Source organism: Magallana gigas, chromosome 8, assembly GCF_963853765.1.
Source record: "Magallana gigas chromosome 8, xbMagGiga1.1, whole genome shotgun sequence".
Classification (NCBI taxonomy): Eukaryota; Metazoa; Mollusca; class Bivalvia; order Ostreida; family Ostreidae; genus Magallana; species Magallana gigas.
The window spans coordinates 17,039,187-17,054,864 of record NC_088860.1 but is presented as its reverse complement, the minus strand read 5'-3'; the positions used below and the strand labels follow the sequence as shown (position 1 = coordinate 17,054,864).

The 15,678-nt window shown below is 32.9% G+C and overlaps 1 protein-coding gene across 2 annotated transcripts; it reads right to left on the bottom strand.

Moving 5' to 3' along the window:
- Positions 1–11,790: 11,790 nt before the first annotated feature.
- On the bottom strand, positions 11,791–14,521 carry LOC105347840 (uncharacterized). Of its 2 annotated transcripts, XM_011457077.4 has the most exons (5): positions 14,368–14,521; positions 13,246–13,307; positions 12,837–13,025; positions 12,340–12,713; positions 11,793–12,216 (listed from the first exon to the last, which is right to left on the bottom strand). In XM_011457077.4, exons 1-5 carry the CDS (start codon positions 14,466–14,468, stop codon positions 12,088–12,090), a joined length of 855 nt encoding a protein of 284 aa, XP_011455379.3. In that variant the 5' UTR covers positions 14,469–14,521; the 3' UTR covers positions 11,793–12,087. The 2 variants fall into 2 exon arrangements, with proteins under 2 accessions (XP_011455378.3, XP_011455379.3); XM_011457076.4 differs by having other exon boundaries at positions 11,791–12,713.
- Positions 14,522–15,678: the final 1,157 nt, after the last annotated feature.

Genomic DNA, 15,678 nt, shown 5'->3' with positions numbered 1-15,678 from the left:
GACAAAAGATCAATAATGCATTTAGAATTCTACTGTGCAAATAAGAAGTTTGAACAACATTTGACAGGTACTTAAGAAATGAAAAATGTACGTAACTATGAAAATTTCCAGGTTTTTCATTAAGGTAGTCCATCCATAACTATCATATTTCATATCTAATAGATTGCAAGTTTGATCACTAAAATCTTAGTGTGATTTTAAGGAGTTTATTAAATAATAAAGTTTTACCTTTGAAATCTTAAAAAAAATCATAATTTTGATAAATTTATCATATGTTGAAGTTAACATTGAAGTCTATGGGAAAAATGCATTCTTAAATATATTTCTTTTATAGTACAAGTAATTTTCTCACATTTCTCCTGGTAAAAAGTTGCAAAAGCTTTCTATGTCTTCGAATATGCTAAAATAATTCATAGTTTACAATACATATTTTCAGAAAATGATTTTTTTTTAATTTTCTTAAAGGGCAGACAACTCTTTAAAAAAGTTTTAAGTGCAAAAAGTTCATTTAATTGACTACATACATACACCCAAGTTTGGTTTATGTCAGCCTCATAATAGCGTCAAAATATGTATTTAATGTATTATTGATCAATCAAAATTGTTAAATTCACCCTAGTTATGGATGGACTACCTTAATCTGATTAAAATCAGATCCTTGGTCCTCGTGTAGCGACAATAGGAAAACAAGGAGCGGATCGGAGACCTGATTTAAATCAGATTGCTACTGTGGCCCCATCTTTTCCCTGTGAGGCACGCTTTTAACAATATAGAATCTACACTATCTAAGAATTAAGGCTTTCTAAAGAAAGCTTCAACTTTCCTAGCCCAGAGGTTCTTAAGATTGTTTAATAACCTCAACCTATTTTTGCCTTTATTTTGATTATCTCCTCTTAGAATGCGGCTTTGCCCTTAATTGTACATGTAGCAATTTAGAATTCTTTTGATCTAGGGATGCATTGTACCGTCTTCGGTTAAAATTAGCCCAGTGGTTCTTGAAAAGAAGTTGAAAACGTGAATAGTTTACAGACAAACGGACGAACGGACAATGAATATCAGGAAAGCTCATCTGAGTTTTAAGCTTGGTGAGCTAAACAGAGCTGCTGTTGCAAATCATCAAAGCATAAGTTACTCATGTGAGCTTAATGTCCAATTGGCCTCTGAATGTTTTCATAAAGTCTTATGAATGAAAATTTTGTGACGGTACACATTTTCAGTTGTTTTGACACATTTTTTTCACTTGAATACAAGTATAAAAGCATCGGAGAAGGGATATTATTTTGTCATATATTGGTAAGGGGTGTTTCCCTGCTCGCATTTTGGTTTTTTTTTATTCCAATTTTTACATTTTTGTTTTTGCTTTTTAATTTTTTGAAAGTAATAAGTTATGAAGACTATCTAATATACCAGTATAATATATAGATAATTATATCAATCTTACAAGTTTTGTAAAGAATGTCAAAAAACTCTGTTTGTTTAAGATAAACAAGCATTTAAAAACAAATTTTATTTTGACTGTATTTTTATATTTATTTTTAAATATTTATGACATTAAAACGAAACGAAAATGTACTTGGTGCTTTTTTTTTTTATATATTTTTATCTCAATGACCTTTAAAAACAAATAATTTGAAGAAAAATGATCTTTATAAGTTTTTGTAAGCAGAAATTAAAAGTCACTACCATTTATGCTATTATATTAGTTCATAAGCTCTCTGATAAAAAAAGTGTCAAGTCTTCATCTGATCTGTGTACTAAAAAACCATGAGGACAATTATAACCAAACGCCCCACAAAGCATATTTGGTTGGATGAGTTTCAGGATTGTTAAAAAAACAGCTTAACTGAAGAGCCATGTCCTCTTTAAGATGAGGTACTCTGGAATCATGATCAGCATTGTTTTTAGGGGACCAATGTCCATGAACTTTGTTGGTCACCTTTACCATCGACTTGAAATGATTTAACAGCATTTCAAAATGACATAAAATTTTAAAAGGAATCAATTTAAATTTTTAGAAGAAACACTCAATTTGTAAGAGAGATGACAACAGCTTAGTAACTAGAGAAATCACAAATAAGGGGCTAATAAGGTGTCTTAACCTATCTTGTCCTTTCACAGGGATACAGATGCAATGCCCTGGTATAGCATCAGCTCATTTTGGCTTCGTCTTGGTATTGCATGTCCACTTGGAATAGGACGTATTTAAAAAAATAGTGCATGTAAATGTATAGTTGACACACATGCTGAAGTTTATTCCAGGGATTATAATGTAGTGTTTGTACGGGCCTAAAATGACTCTGCAGCTGATGACACACATATAACACATGAATTTGTGTCTCATTCTTTTTATTTTATGATTTATACATACATATACAGCATAGCATTTGATTAATTTCAACAGATACCGTAAATTGTAAAGGAACTGCCATGTACACATGTAGAAATATAATTATGTTTCAATAAAGGAGATTATATATCATTAAGAGCCCCCCCCCCCCCCGGCCATGGATTCTCATATATTAGCCATGGGGCCATGAAATTTACAGTTTTGATACAGACACCCATGCTCGTCATAACAATGTACTTATTTCATTGACTTTATACCTAGGAGCAGAGGAAAAGATTTTTCAAATTTTAATGCATTTTTATCATATAATAGTCTGGTAGCGCAGTGGTTAGAGCGTTTGCTCTAGACTCGTGATGAAAGGAGTTGATCCTTACGTCGCGGGTTTGAATTCCACTGCAGGACGTGGAGACCAGTCCTTTGAATGAGACCGTAAAAACCGAGGTCCGATGTCACATTAGGCACTGACACGAGAAAGATCCCTCACATCTCAATGGCCCTAAGTGCCGAGTATAAGTCTAAATTTGCAGCCCTTCACCGAGAAGTGGTGGCATCTCCATACGAGTGAAATATTCTTGAGAGAGACGTTAAACAACAAACAACCTATATAATTATTAGAGCCTTGTCCTTACACCAGAACTCCTGACCAAGGGCCCTGAAATTCATCCTTTTGGAAGAAACATTCTTGCTCATCATAACTATTAACTTTTTTCATCAACTTTATACCCAGGAGCAAAAGAGAAAATTTTCAAAGAAAAAATGCATTTTTACTTTTTAACCATTAAAGCCCCATCCTAACACCAAAACCCCTGACCCAGGGAACATGAAATTCTCGATTTTAAAAAGGCACCTGTGTTCATCATAACTATGCATTTTGTTTACTCAGATGCAGAGATGAAGATTTTCAAAGAATTATTGCCCTTTTTACTATAAATCAGTGGAAGCCCACCCTAATTCTAGAAACACTGACCCAGGGGCCATGAATTTCACAATTTTGGAAGAGAGCTCAATCTATACTACTATATTAAAATAATAGACTCGAATTTTTAGTCTTTAATACCGAGAAATCGGAAGAATACTGTCTTTTGTTTTATATATTTTAAACATCTTTGGTACTTGAAGATTACCAATTTGTTTTTATTTTTTCTCAGTTAAGCTTCGCTAATTAATAATCAACGAAAATTCCTCAAAAAATCCCGGAAATCACCTGGATTTTTTGGATTTTACAATCTTGCACTTGCGCAATACATTCACACTAACGGGATCTTTAGTTTATATTTGTTTCCACAATATCACATCTGCCTGAATAAACTCAGAAATGATAATACAAATACGGGTAAATTTTCATTGGACTTTCGCTATATATTTTGTTCATATAAATTAATGATTTCTTAAGAGAGAAAGTATAAAATAACAAATATACATTTCAACTAAGCACTTACTTTCATCTTCGTGATGACAACAAATATTTGATTACATGCAAAAATGTTACATTATATTTGTTAGGAGAGTGAAGATAGAATATGTTTTATCGTAAAAATGAATAATGTCCTACAGACCCAGTTTTACAAAGAATATACGATTACGTTGGTGAAAAGGTGTCGAGTTCTTCCATTCTATGGATTAAAATTTTTAGTTGAAAGGTATTTGCAGTCTCAAAAAGGTTTGTTGTGATGTATTTGACTGTTATTTTCAAGGCAACATCATTCATTAACTTTCTCCAAAATCGTTCCAGAGCGATTCTGCAATTTTCTGCTACTTTACGGGTATAAGTAAGGGAGGGGCTTTTCCCGAGACACAGTTAGGTTATTCAAACTAAGGAAAGTGTAGTGAAATTAATAGCATTATTGTAGGCTTATAGCTTTGTTATGTAAATGTCAATAACAAGGTGTATCGATGTACCTATTTCTAAATGTTCGATATGCAATGTCAACCCGTGCACGCACGGGTCAAAGTCTAGTGCTTATTAAAATCATTCCCATAGTCTGACTGCTTGATGTCCAGGAGTAAAAAAGAAAGAGTTTTAAAGATTGCATTAATTTTGATGATTATTGCACAGAGAAAAAGCTTAAAATTTTTAAATTTTAATGCATAACAGACAAAAACAGATTGTAATACGTCACCTGAGTTCACTCTTTATAATGAAATGTATAACAAAACATTTATTGATGTTAGAGAAGATTTATTCACTGAACATAGTGATACATGTATGAATTAGTATTCAGAGACTCAAACTCTGCTATATCTTTATTCTGCTTTCCTACATTTTTGATAAAGGGATGGGGTTGAGGGGCTGTTCCATGTATAACCCCTTAGTGCTAAGTAGATCTAAGGAAATAAGGCTGACAGTGCTTTCAGCTACTGTTTTCTAAAGATGGAAATCTGAATAAAAATGTCACCTTATACATCACAAGTTAGTCTGCCCAAACCTTCATTTAGTAAAAATTTGCATTTTAAAAGTCATCTGTCTCAAAGTGTAGTGTTTTGCCACACTGAATTAATTCACTTATTGGCCACTTTTTTACTGAAGGGAAAGCAGGAACACAGCTCTTTAAGAATTTTGAATAGATATCAAATTTACTTGTAAAAAGTTGCCTAAAATTTGATTTACATCTTTCAAGTAAATAAGGCATTGCCTTATTTAATCCAGTACAAAATATTCTGTAGTGTAAAACTATCCAAATAATAACAACAGTTTCATCAAGGGGGGTTCTATTTTCTCGTAGGTCTAAATTGAATAAAAGAATTGGATTGCTGCAGAGCAAAAACATCATTATCTGAATCATACATCATAATTTCAAACTTATCAGGGGAAATAACAATATTTGGAATCATGTGGTGTAAAACAACAGGGTGTTCCTGCTTTTGAACTAGGGAAAACACAATTGTTTTTGCTATTGCTTGTGATAGAGTATATGTTCTGGTAATGCTTGCTTGACCTATTCTATTGTTTTGTTGTCTGGAGAATCATCATTCTTTGTTTCTGAAATTTCAAAGAGAGGAAAGTATTTCATTGAAATAAAAGTACACACCTAACAAATATTTATAGAGAGGACACCAATGAACCCCCTTCATATTTTTAGATCTTTAAAATAGACGTTCAACAGCTGTTTGAAGGGATTAAAAAGGCATTGTCCTGTTTTGTATGCATAATTTGCATACAAAATAATATATAGAATCTCATATTAATTGCTTTTATATCTTTTGGCAACAGTTTTGTTCAGTTTCGAGCAGAAAGAAGCCATTTCAAAAAATGTTTACATTCATATTCTCAAATGTACAAGATGGCAGCACATGATATCCCCCTTAAAAAGTTAAACGAAAAAAATTTTACTATCCAATTTTTATTGAGCCTCCTAACCATGATGTGGGCCAGTAAAGCTTGAAAAGGCAGGGCTTACATGGCCCTTAAGGTGTTAACTGTTAACCACGACCCTGTACCACAGACATCTGCAATGCATCAGGTAATACCTGTCCTTCAGGAGCAATTAATAATCAACCTTGATCAACCCCAGATAATATTTGTAAAGTTTTGCATACATGTACATGATTTGTTTCTTGTGTTTTTGTCAACGTGTAAGACAAAATAAATTGAAATGGAATTAAAATTAATTTTATGATCCTTACGATTCTGTCCATTAATTTTTATTTTTTAGGAAATATTTTCTTCAATATCCAACACAGTATTTGCCAGGGCAGGAATTCTCAGATGTGAGGAGAAGACAATATCAATAAATCCATGCCAAACTTGTTCATGACCTAAAAGTGATTGCAATTATTTAGTTTTGTATAACAAGAGGCCCAATGACCTTAACAGTCACATGTGTATAACACAATACTGTACAAGAACCACGGGAAGGTAAGTAAATTTATTATCTACCCATCAATTTTCCCTTTTCTTGTTGCTGTTGAATTTGCAGAGTGCGATCCAATTTTTCAGATCATCAAACTGTGGTTTTCTGAATTCATGTCATGCTATGACATAGCATGACAGGAATGTATGTGAAACAAATGACATATTACAATTTTTTTCTTTTGTATCAAAAAGTCCCTTAAAAATGCTTTGCTTAATAAATAAAGGGTATGTACTTGATCATAAAACTTTTCTTTCATTAGATTTGCTCATTGCAGATGGGTATTTAATAAATTTATCATCATAACGGTAACTTTATACAAAGAGCTGTCCGTATCATGTCCCGATGACTTGAGCGGATCATCAGCTCTAACTTGCTCTGCATCTGCTTTGATCTGATTATCCATGCCTGAAAACGAGACACGATATGGTTCTTCCGATCATGTTACTGTTATAATAATACATATGTGCACATAACTAGATAAAAGACATCATCACAGCTTATGATACAGTGTATGATACAGTTTATGCCCATCAATTAATGTTCAATTATTGTAAACAGATCAGAGTGCAAGAAAGAAAATCATATAATCCTTTGTACAAAGATTTCAATGAGAATTTTCCATTCCTAATGTTTACTGTACACCTCCTTTGGTGTAGTAATTGATATTATTATTCTCTCATGTTAGATACTGAAATCTGATTGGTTTAGACGCAGTTGATAATCCGTTCTATTACCGTCAGCGTTAGCAACACACTTAGCAACGGGTAACACAACGAATTGTTACATGCACGTAAATTATGCGCGTACGGTTCGCCGTAGAATTCACGTCATTTCTATATAAAAGCATTAAAAAATTATCTATAATTAAGACATTCAGTATATTAAAATAAATAGCGCCCGTTTGGGAGGATAACACGTTGAAATTGATACCCCTTGAAAACCATTGTCAACCTCCGCTTCGCGTCGGTTGACAATGGTTTCTCGGGGTGTCAATTTCAACTGTTACCCTCCCAAACAGGCACTATCTATAAAATAACAAATAATACATCATACATCTCTCAACTGCTTGTACAAGAGCCAAATAAAACTTCAAAACACTAATTATTGTTTATTCTTCGGCTATAAAACTTTCATCTTCATGAAACAGGAGCTCTGCAATTTGTTGCTGAGATGAAAAAAATTAAATTAGAAATATTAAATCATAATATGTCAAATTTTGTGCTTATAAGTAGCAACTAAGCTTGCTTCCGACTACCCCACCCCCTTCTCTCTCCCCCTCTCTCTCTCTCTCTCTCTCTCTCTCTCTCTCTCTCTCTCTCTTAATGAATACTAATGCACTGTGGTTGCCTTATTGCAGTGTATGCACCCTCTGTAGTCTGCTAAATTGATTTGTAAACATATTTGCATGGTGTGTGCTTTTGTGCTTATATCTATGGGCCACTAACCAGTTTATCCAGCACTCAGGACACTGGGGTTCGAGCTACTGCTAAGAAATGCATCAAAACATTGTTTGCACGGATCACATTATATAAATAGTGCCTACTTGGGAGGGTTACGGGCTTGTAACAATTCGTTGTGTTACCCGTTGCCAAGTGTGTTGCTAAGGCTGAGGGTAATAGAACGGATTATCATCTGCGTCTAAACCAATCAGATTTCAGTATTTAACATGAAAGTATAACAATAGAAAATATGCATCTTAGTGTAGTCTACATACATGTAACAACTGTAATGTACCAAGTTCTATAAAAATTGAACTTAACATTGAAAACTTCAGCAGAATGAGCTTTGGCTTAGAAAAGCTAATACAAGTGAAAACTATAAGCAATATAATAATAAAAGGATCTTCTGTTGCAGACAGAAAACCATAATAAATAGGACAATTTCAATTGGCCTTTCCACAAAAAGGGGAAAAAACTTAATTATCGTTTTGAAAAATATATCCCTTGTCAGACACCATTGTCTTTTCCCAATTGCCATGGTACATAACTACACATCTTCTCATTTATAAGTTCTGTTCAATGAAAAAAGTACCTTCATCATGTTTATAACTTTTTTTTTCATATCTATTCCTGTTCCATCAAATACAGGCGTCATGTTACATCCACACCTGCAGCTCTTCTTTCCTCTTGCTTTATTATCAATTCTGTAGGACTCTCCAGGAGCTAACTTTCCTAGCAAGTGCTCTGCAAGTGCTATGCTTATATCCGTCTCTGTAGCTGTCATTTTTTCATCCTTTAGTTTCATGTCAAAGATTTTTTTCAGATAAGTTTCATTATAATCTACAAATAACGAAGTTTTTTTGTTAAGTTTTTGTACGCCACACAAATGGTATACACTAGGTACACCATATGAGTAAACACTGCAAAGTTTACCCAAATTGCTTCACTGTTTGCACAAAATGCTACACGGTTTACATGAAACGCTTTTCACAAAAAGCTGCATAGTTTACACGAAAGGCTGCATGAAATGCTTTTGAAATGTTTCTCACATGCTTTGTACATGATTCTAGCATACTTTGGTCTCAATTTGGACTTCCTCCTAGTATTCAGAGATTCATAGACACTTTTTAAAGTACAGATTATCAATAGGTTACAGTAGTTAAGAAAGAAATCTTTTTTTTAAAAATAAATTTAATTTAAAACTTGTTGCAACGTTTAAAAGTATCATAACAATAGGCCCAAGGGCCACATCCCTAACCTGAGCACACTTGCTAGTAAAATGCAAAAATGAGTTTAGTTTTAAAAAGGTTGGTTATGTATGCAATAACACCTACCCCCTCCCCCTGTGACAGGGGGGCCCAACAACGTTTTTCTGAAAAAATGTCCATGCATGAGGAATTTTGTTGAATGGACGGCACGAGGTATGCTTCCCATCAAGCTACTTAAACTTTTTTTTTATCTACATTTATACTTAAATTAAAACTATGATGAGTTATAATAATTCAGTTATTTTTAAGCATTGAGCACAACCCAAAGCGCTTACTATCAGCATAAAACTTCTTCTGTTCACAATTCAGCACCACTAAGGAAGGTAGATAACTCTACTGTATCGATCTTCTTAAAATATGAAACTGGAAATCCCTGATTCTCTTTCGGTGCAGTTCTAACAATTGGAGAATAGTTTGTTTCTTTAACACCCAGGAGCAGAGGAGGAGATTTTCAAAGAATGAATGTTATTTTCACAATGTTTCATCATTAGAACCACTCCTTAACACCAAAACCCAACCCGCTTTGGTGATTTAGTTCCTCCAATAAACATTCCAGCTGTATAGATATATAGTTATTTTAATCCAAACTGATGACTCTTTTGTAATAATGATAATCCAACACCAATTATTACTTACATTGAATCGTAATAGGCAATATGTTACAACTTATTGCAATCGATGACCCCCTCCCCCTTTTTCACAGTTCAAATATGGTGGAATGCTGATATGTTTTTAAATCAGGATTACACAAGTGCACTGCATGGTGAACATCTCTTTTACTTGAAAACTCTTGCTCGCTGTTGTTATATTACATCCAATATAACATTTTCATCAATTGTGAATGTAAATGCTGACACCTTAAACATGCAACGGTTAATCTTTTTTGTGGAATATTATGATATTGCTTGATCCCATTGTCTGCACTGTTTCGGAGAAAGTAACTTTTAAACCTTAGATATGCCTGACGTCATGACGCCTTCTGGCGGCCCGTAATAACAGCATACTTTTAAAAACCCGTTAGTAATAAAGCATTTACGTTTTAACATGTTATACATGTATTCTAAATCTATGTGATAACAATTCAATAGTAACAACATTCCTTCATATGAAAATCTTTGTTTTATACCCAAATGTGTTTGATAATTTCAAAAGTGCTTCAAAATTTTGTTTAATGTTATCAGAAATTTAAAAAATCAACCTACAATCTGTTTATATTTTGTTCTAAAGTCTTCCAGATATTTTGAATTTATTTATTTTAAGTATTTAGAAATTCTGTTTTAATATTTACAATAGAATAAGATTCCAGAGCTGCTAGATCATTATATAAACAAATCACAAGACTATGAAACAGGTTTTAAATCAAATAAAACAATTGAAAATGGCACGAGGAAATAAAACCTTTAATCCAAGGATGAGATCACATAGTAGCTAACACGGACTGGCCAAACCTCAGATTACTTCCTTTTTGATATTGGCACATCATATATAAATAAAAATACTTTTACTTTTTTCGCTGTAATCCGGATAGTGGTAAAAACCCGCGATTACGGGCTATTTTTACAGTTTTGAACTAGTGGCATTATAGTTTTTTAAAAAGAATCCGTAATCTACTAAATAACAGTTAAATCAGGAACAAAGATTTTTTTTTTAAATTTCCTGACAATCATGTTTTTCAAAAAGATATTCGTATCCAAGCCATCTTCTAATCAGGAAAAATGAAATCGAGCAAAGCTTTCTCTTGCATTCAGTAGTGTCAAAGAAAAATTGTTTAAGAGAAAACTCCTATTATTGTGCAAATATCTGATTGAGTCGTCTCCCTTACAGATTTGGCACTTTTGGTTTTCCAGACATGAGCAATAAAAGAAACATAGTACTTCTTTTCACTTTTGTGTAATTTTGGACGACCATAGTGTTATTCTCCAAACCTCTATTTTTCATATTTTTTGAAAGGGGAGAGTCTGTTAAGATAATGCTGTATTTATAATGGATTTCAAAGCTTCACAAATATCCTTCCAAACAAAGATAAAATTATATAGCAGATTCCAGTAAATATGCAACCAAACCTCTTTCTTTACTCTTTGCTGAAATTCTTACAGTAGTGAAGGAGAACTTCAAGAGCACTGTACAACAATATATTCCAAAAGCGTTATGAATCAGATGTAAATACAATAAATATACTGGTTAACTCGGTAAATCCCAGTGAGCTTGAAAGAAAAGGTACCACAGATTCTGAGACATCTGTTTCATATTTGAATATTTTACAAGAAAAAGACCTTAATGGTAACCTAACAACAAAATTATATAAAAACGTGATGATTTTAATTTTTCCATCGTCAAATTCCCTTACTTATGCAGCAATATATCATCATCAACTGCTTATGGGGGTTTCTGTCTCTCAGCTTATTGAAGACGTTGTGCAAGAGCATGCTCAACGTACGAACAATTTCATAAAAGAGGCCTAAAAGAGATCTACTAACAAAATTGGAACAATAATATAAAAAACCTCAATTACAATCATCTTTATGCAATTTCTATGGTCGATACAATGACCTTGTCAGCAAGTACAATGTTTCATTAGGACGCATGCTGACTGACGTTTTTCATACTTAATAGACCATGATTATTTATACACCAAACTGACTACGGTTTCTTCCATTTTTCATGATCTTGACACACAGTGGGTGCGATTGGTCGGCAGTAGATGCTTACTCCTCCTAGGCACCTGATCTCACCTGTATCTTAATAGAGGTCCGTGTTCCTCTATTTTGAATTTGTATTTCGCTATATGGATTTTTGTGATGATAGTTTTTGTTTTGTCATTTTTAATTTCATCAAATAAACATAGTAGAATATATGTGAGAGAGCTTGGTTTAATCATTTATTTTTTTTAACAGAAAAGGTAAATGAATTTGCAAAAGAAAACCATGAGCTTGGGATTTGCAATTGCACTTCAGAATAAGATAAAAAAAAAAGAATTAAAACAATTAGTTATGCAACATATACTTTGAAACAGACATTAAATGTGAACTATTCAAAGTGTGTTAGGTTTGAAAAGTTTCTTTTATGGCTGTCTACATGCGTTTGGTAGTAGTACTCTTTTATTCAAAGTTACTTTCTCTCTGTTTGTGTCAGACATTTCAGCCGAAATCAGGTACCTGTTGACATGTTGAGAAAATACATTAGGTCATAGGAACATATGTAGCCGATGAGAACTCGGCCCCAGGATCACAGCAGGTGCTATTCGTCGGTGAAGCAACAACCTCAATGTACTTTGGCCATGTTTTGTTGTGTTCCGATGTCTCTTCCGCCTGTAAATTAACGTTGATGTTTGATTGACACGGATGTGGATCAATTAGTTTGTTAGAGGCATGAACATGATAATTATCAACGACAGTATAAAGAGAATCCGTGTTTCGAAGATTGATGTTTACCTGAGGCAAAATTTCTGACTCCAACGATTGGTCTGCATTGTAAAGGTTATACGGTTTTAGATATACTCCATAACTGCTTTGAGATGTTGAATTGTTTCTCTTAAAGCATTTGTTTCGAATCTGTGTTCCAACAAAAACAGCAAACAATACAACGAACAAACCACAGAGCATCAATATTCCAACCAATATTGAAGTATCTATGTAGGAGGTATCATTATGTAAATTACTGGTTTCCATGAACTTCTGATTTTGCAGACTTGAAGAATAGATTATGTCTATGGCTACATTTGCTGTAAATGTTGTTTCTCTTGTAACAAACGCTGCTTTAATTCCAGATTTTGTTGTTCCGGTATTTCTTGTATTTTCTATGTTTTCTAATAAATGATAAAGCACTAAATGTAAGTAAAAAAATAAGAATTTTTTCTAAGAAAACAGTCCATGTATAGCCTACGTAGAACATCTACACGACAATCATGCATCACACTGATAATACATACCTTCAGTTGTTGTTTTTACAGAGGTAGCTGTTGTTGGTATTGTTATTGTTGTTGTCGGTAAGACGCAACCAAATGATGGGTGACATGTTTCAGCTCCTTTACAGGTACACGTGAACTGACATCTTTTCCCGTAATTTGGAGGACTACACACTTTGGCGCAGTTTTGACCAAGATATCCTGTTTGGCAACCTGGATTTTTCAAAATCAGAATGTACTAGCATAAGTGGCTGAAAGTATTGATTTTTGTCATTATTTAAAAATGAATTTAACATTTTGCATACAATATATTTTGTTGTTATAATGCACATTGATTTCGAAATTCTATATCAATGATTTCTAGTTTCTGAAACGACATTTAAAAATATTCAGATCGTTTACTCGTGTTCACATAGTAATAGTTTGTACTCACCGACACACTTGTTTTGCTCATCGTCCCAAACAGAATCTGGACAACACCTTAAGCTGGGGTAACTGAAAAAGTTATGAAACATATGTGATAAGAGAAAAAAGAAGCTGAAGTAATTGATCTGGGTTTTGTTTTAATTTCCACGCTGTTTGACAATTCTGGTTTTCATCTGTTTTTCATTTCTAAGTTCTAAGAAATCAAAACTGACCTTTGACCTGTAGATGTAGACTTAGACTTTATTCTGTATACTGTAAATTTGCTATCACATATAACTATAGACACATATTTACATAAACCACGAAATGCGTTTTCTCGAGGCTCATTGATAGGTATTTATTAGTATTTAGAAATGAATGTAGAACATATTTTTAGATTTTAATAGCGCCAGTGGATTATTTTTTGCAATGCTTGCTTCTTTTATATCCCAATGATTGATATAGACTAAGATACAATATACTGTTTATGTTTACATTCTCTCAAAATCGTTATCTATTTATTTATTTTATTTATTTAATTTGAATTGACAACAAGAACGATAAACATCGATATTGTCAATAAGTACGTTACATTGAGGAAATACCAACTCTTTTATATAAGGAAGGTTGCTACACCTTTTTTGGGCTGATTTAAATCCCGTCCGTGTATGCTTTAAAAGTAGCTAAAAAATTATCAATCATGAAAAAGTCCACTCATATATACATGTTGTCAACAGCAATATATAGAATCAGAAACTTTTTCATAAAATATACATTATTTAACATAGATTTAGATTTCTTATAAGATTTCCAAGAAATAAGTCGGACACTTTTGATAATGTTTCGAATGCAGTTCAAAAATACTCAGATTCATAGGCAGATATACATGTATTTATTTGAACTGGAAATATTGTAATTTGGTTATGCCAGGAGTTATACACAACCATTACAATCTTTAAAAAAGAAATGTGAAATAAAATGGGAATGTAAAATAAAAATTTCTGAGTCAGGATGCTCAATCAGTGCATTAAAACCCGCCAAAACTAAAAAAAAATCAAAAATCTACGGTACCATTCTCGGCAAAGGACGAAAACATACTTGTACGGACACAGCTCATGTCGTAACGCGTTTAGTAATGTTATATACTTACCTTTGGCATAGAGAGTTTACAAGGCGCATTTGGAACACAATCATGAGAAGATAGGTACAATGATTTTTTACCAGTTCATGGCAATTTCTCATGATTATCATTATGTAACACTATGTTTCCTTATATGAGCCTATTTTGTCGACGGCTATAATGCTGATCTATACCCGATTAAATAATATCATCAGAATGTTATAAAAATTATTAAATACACTCTCTTAATCCAAATTCCAGGAAATAAAACGCAAAAAATAAAATAATTTAATTATATTAATATACAACATTTTAATTATTAAAGCATTCCTCCTAAATTTTTTTTTGATATCTGAATATGTTCACAGTCTCTACTTGATAATAAGGCAAGAAACTGATCTTCGATAAATGAATTATTACAAACTTTTCAAGATCTTATATCCAGAAAGTCAAGTATGTTCGGTTGGAGGAGCAGACTTTGTTTGGCTTGATTACATTTTTCTTTTTTTTTTAAATGAAGCTGCACTAAATAGAATATACGAATTTCTTATAGGATGAGATACGATACTCCAATTCAACACTCTTTTAAACCCAGAAGATGCTGAAATCATAGTATTACATGTATACTGAAAGAAAGGTAAAATCCCTTCAGATCAATACGAGGTGAAGACGATTGAAACCATATTATTAACACATAATTTTGCTATTTTGTATATGACCAAAAAAAACAATAGGAGTAATGTTCTTAAAAGTTACAGAATTATCCATATCTATATCATTATTAGTCCCCTACCGGTTTCACCGGGGAGGACTATAGCTTTCCTCTGCGTCCGTCTGTCCGTCTGTCTGTCCCACTTCAGTTTTCCACACTTTTTTCTTTATGCGTTTGAGGAATAAAATGAAATTTGCTGAACAGCTTAAAAAGGTCACACTACAGATCAGGTTTACACTTTTGTAGCGTCTGGTTGACATATTTTCGAGAAAATTAATTTTTTATATTCCAATTTTTTAATGTTCGGGTTCGTTATCGGGTTCGGTGTGTATTGAATAAACAAGAAAAGATATATATATGTAGTCAGAAATAATATCGCGCATTACTTCTACCATTCCTTTTATTGTTTGTGACAAACAAATAAGTTCTGTTAAATAGTGTTAAGCATTTTGTTGTAAATTTATTCGACAGGGTTTTTTAAATTATTACAATCGGGTTCGTTAGCGGGTTGGTCTGTTGATTCGGGGTACAGAAGACGGTAAGAAATAATATTCTGCATAACAGTGCATTGTTTACACAAATTTCTACCTGCAAATACTTAATGGATTGTATGAAATTACAGAAGATAA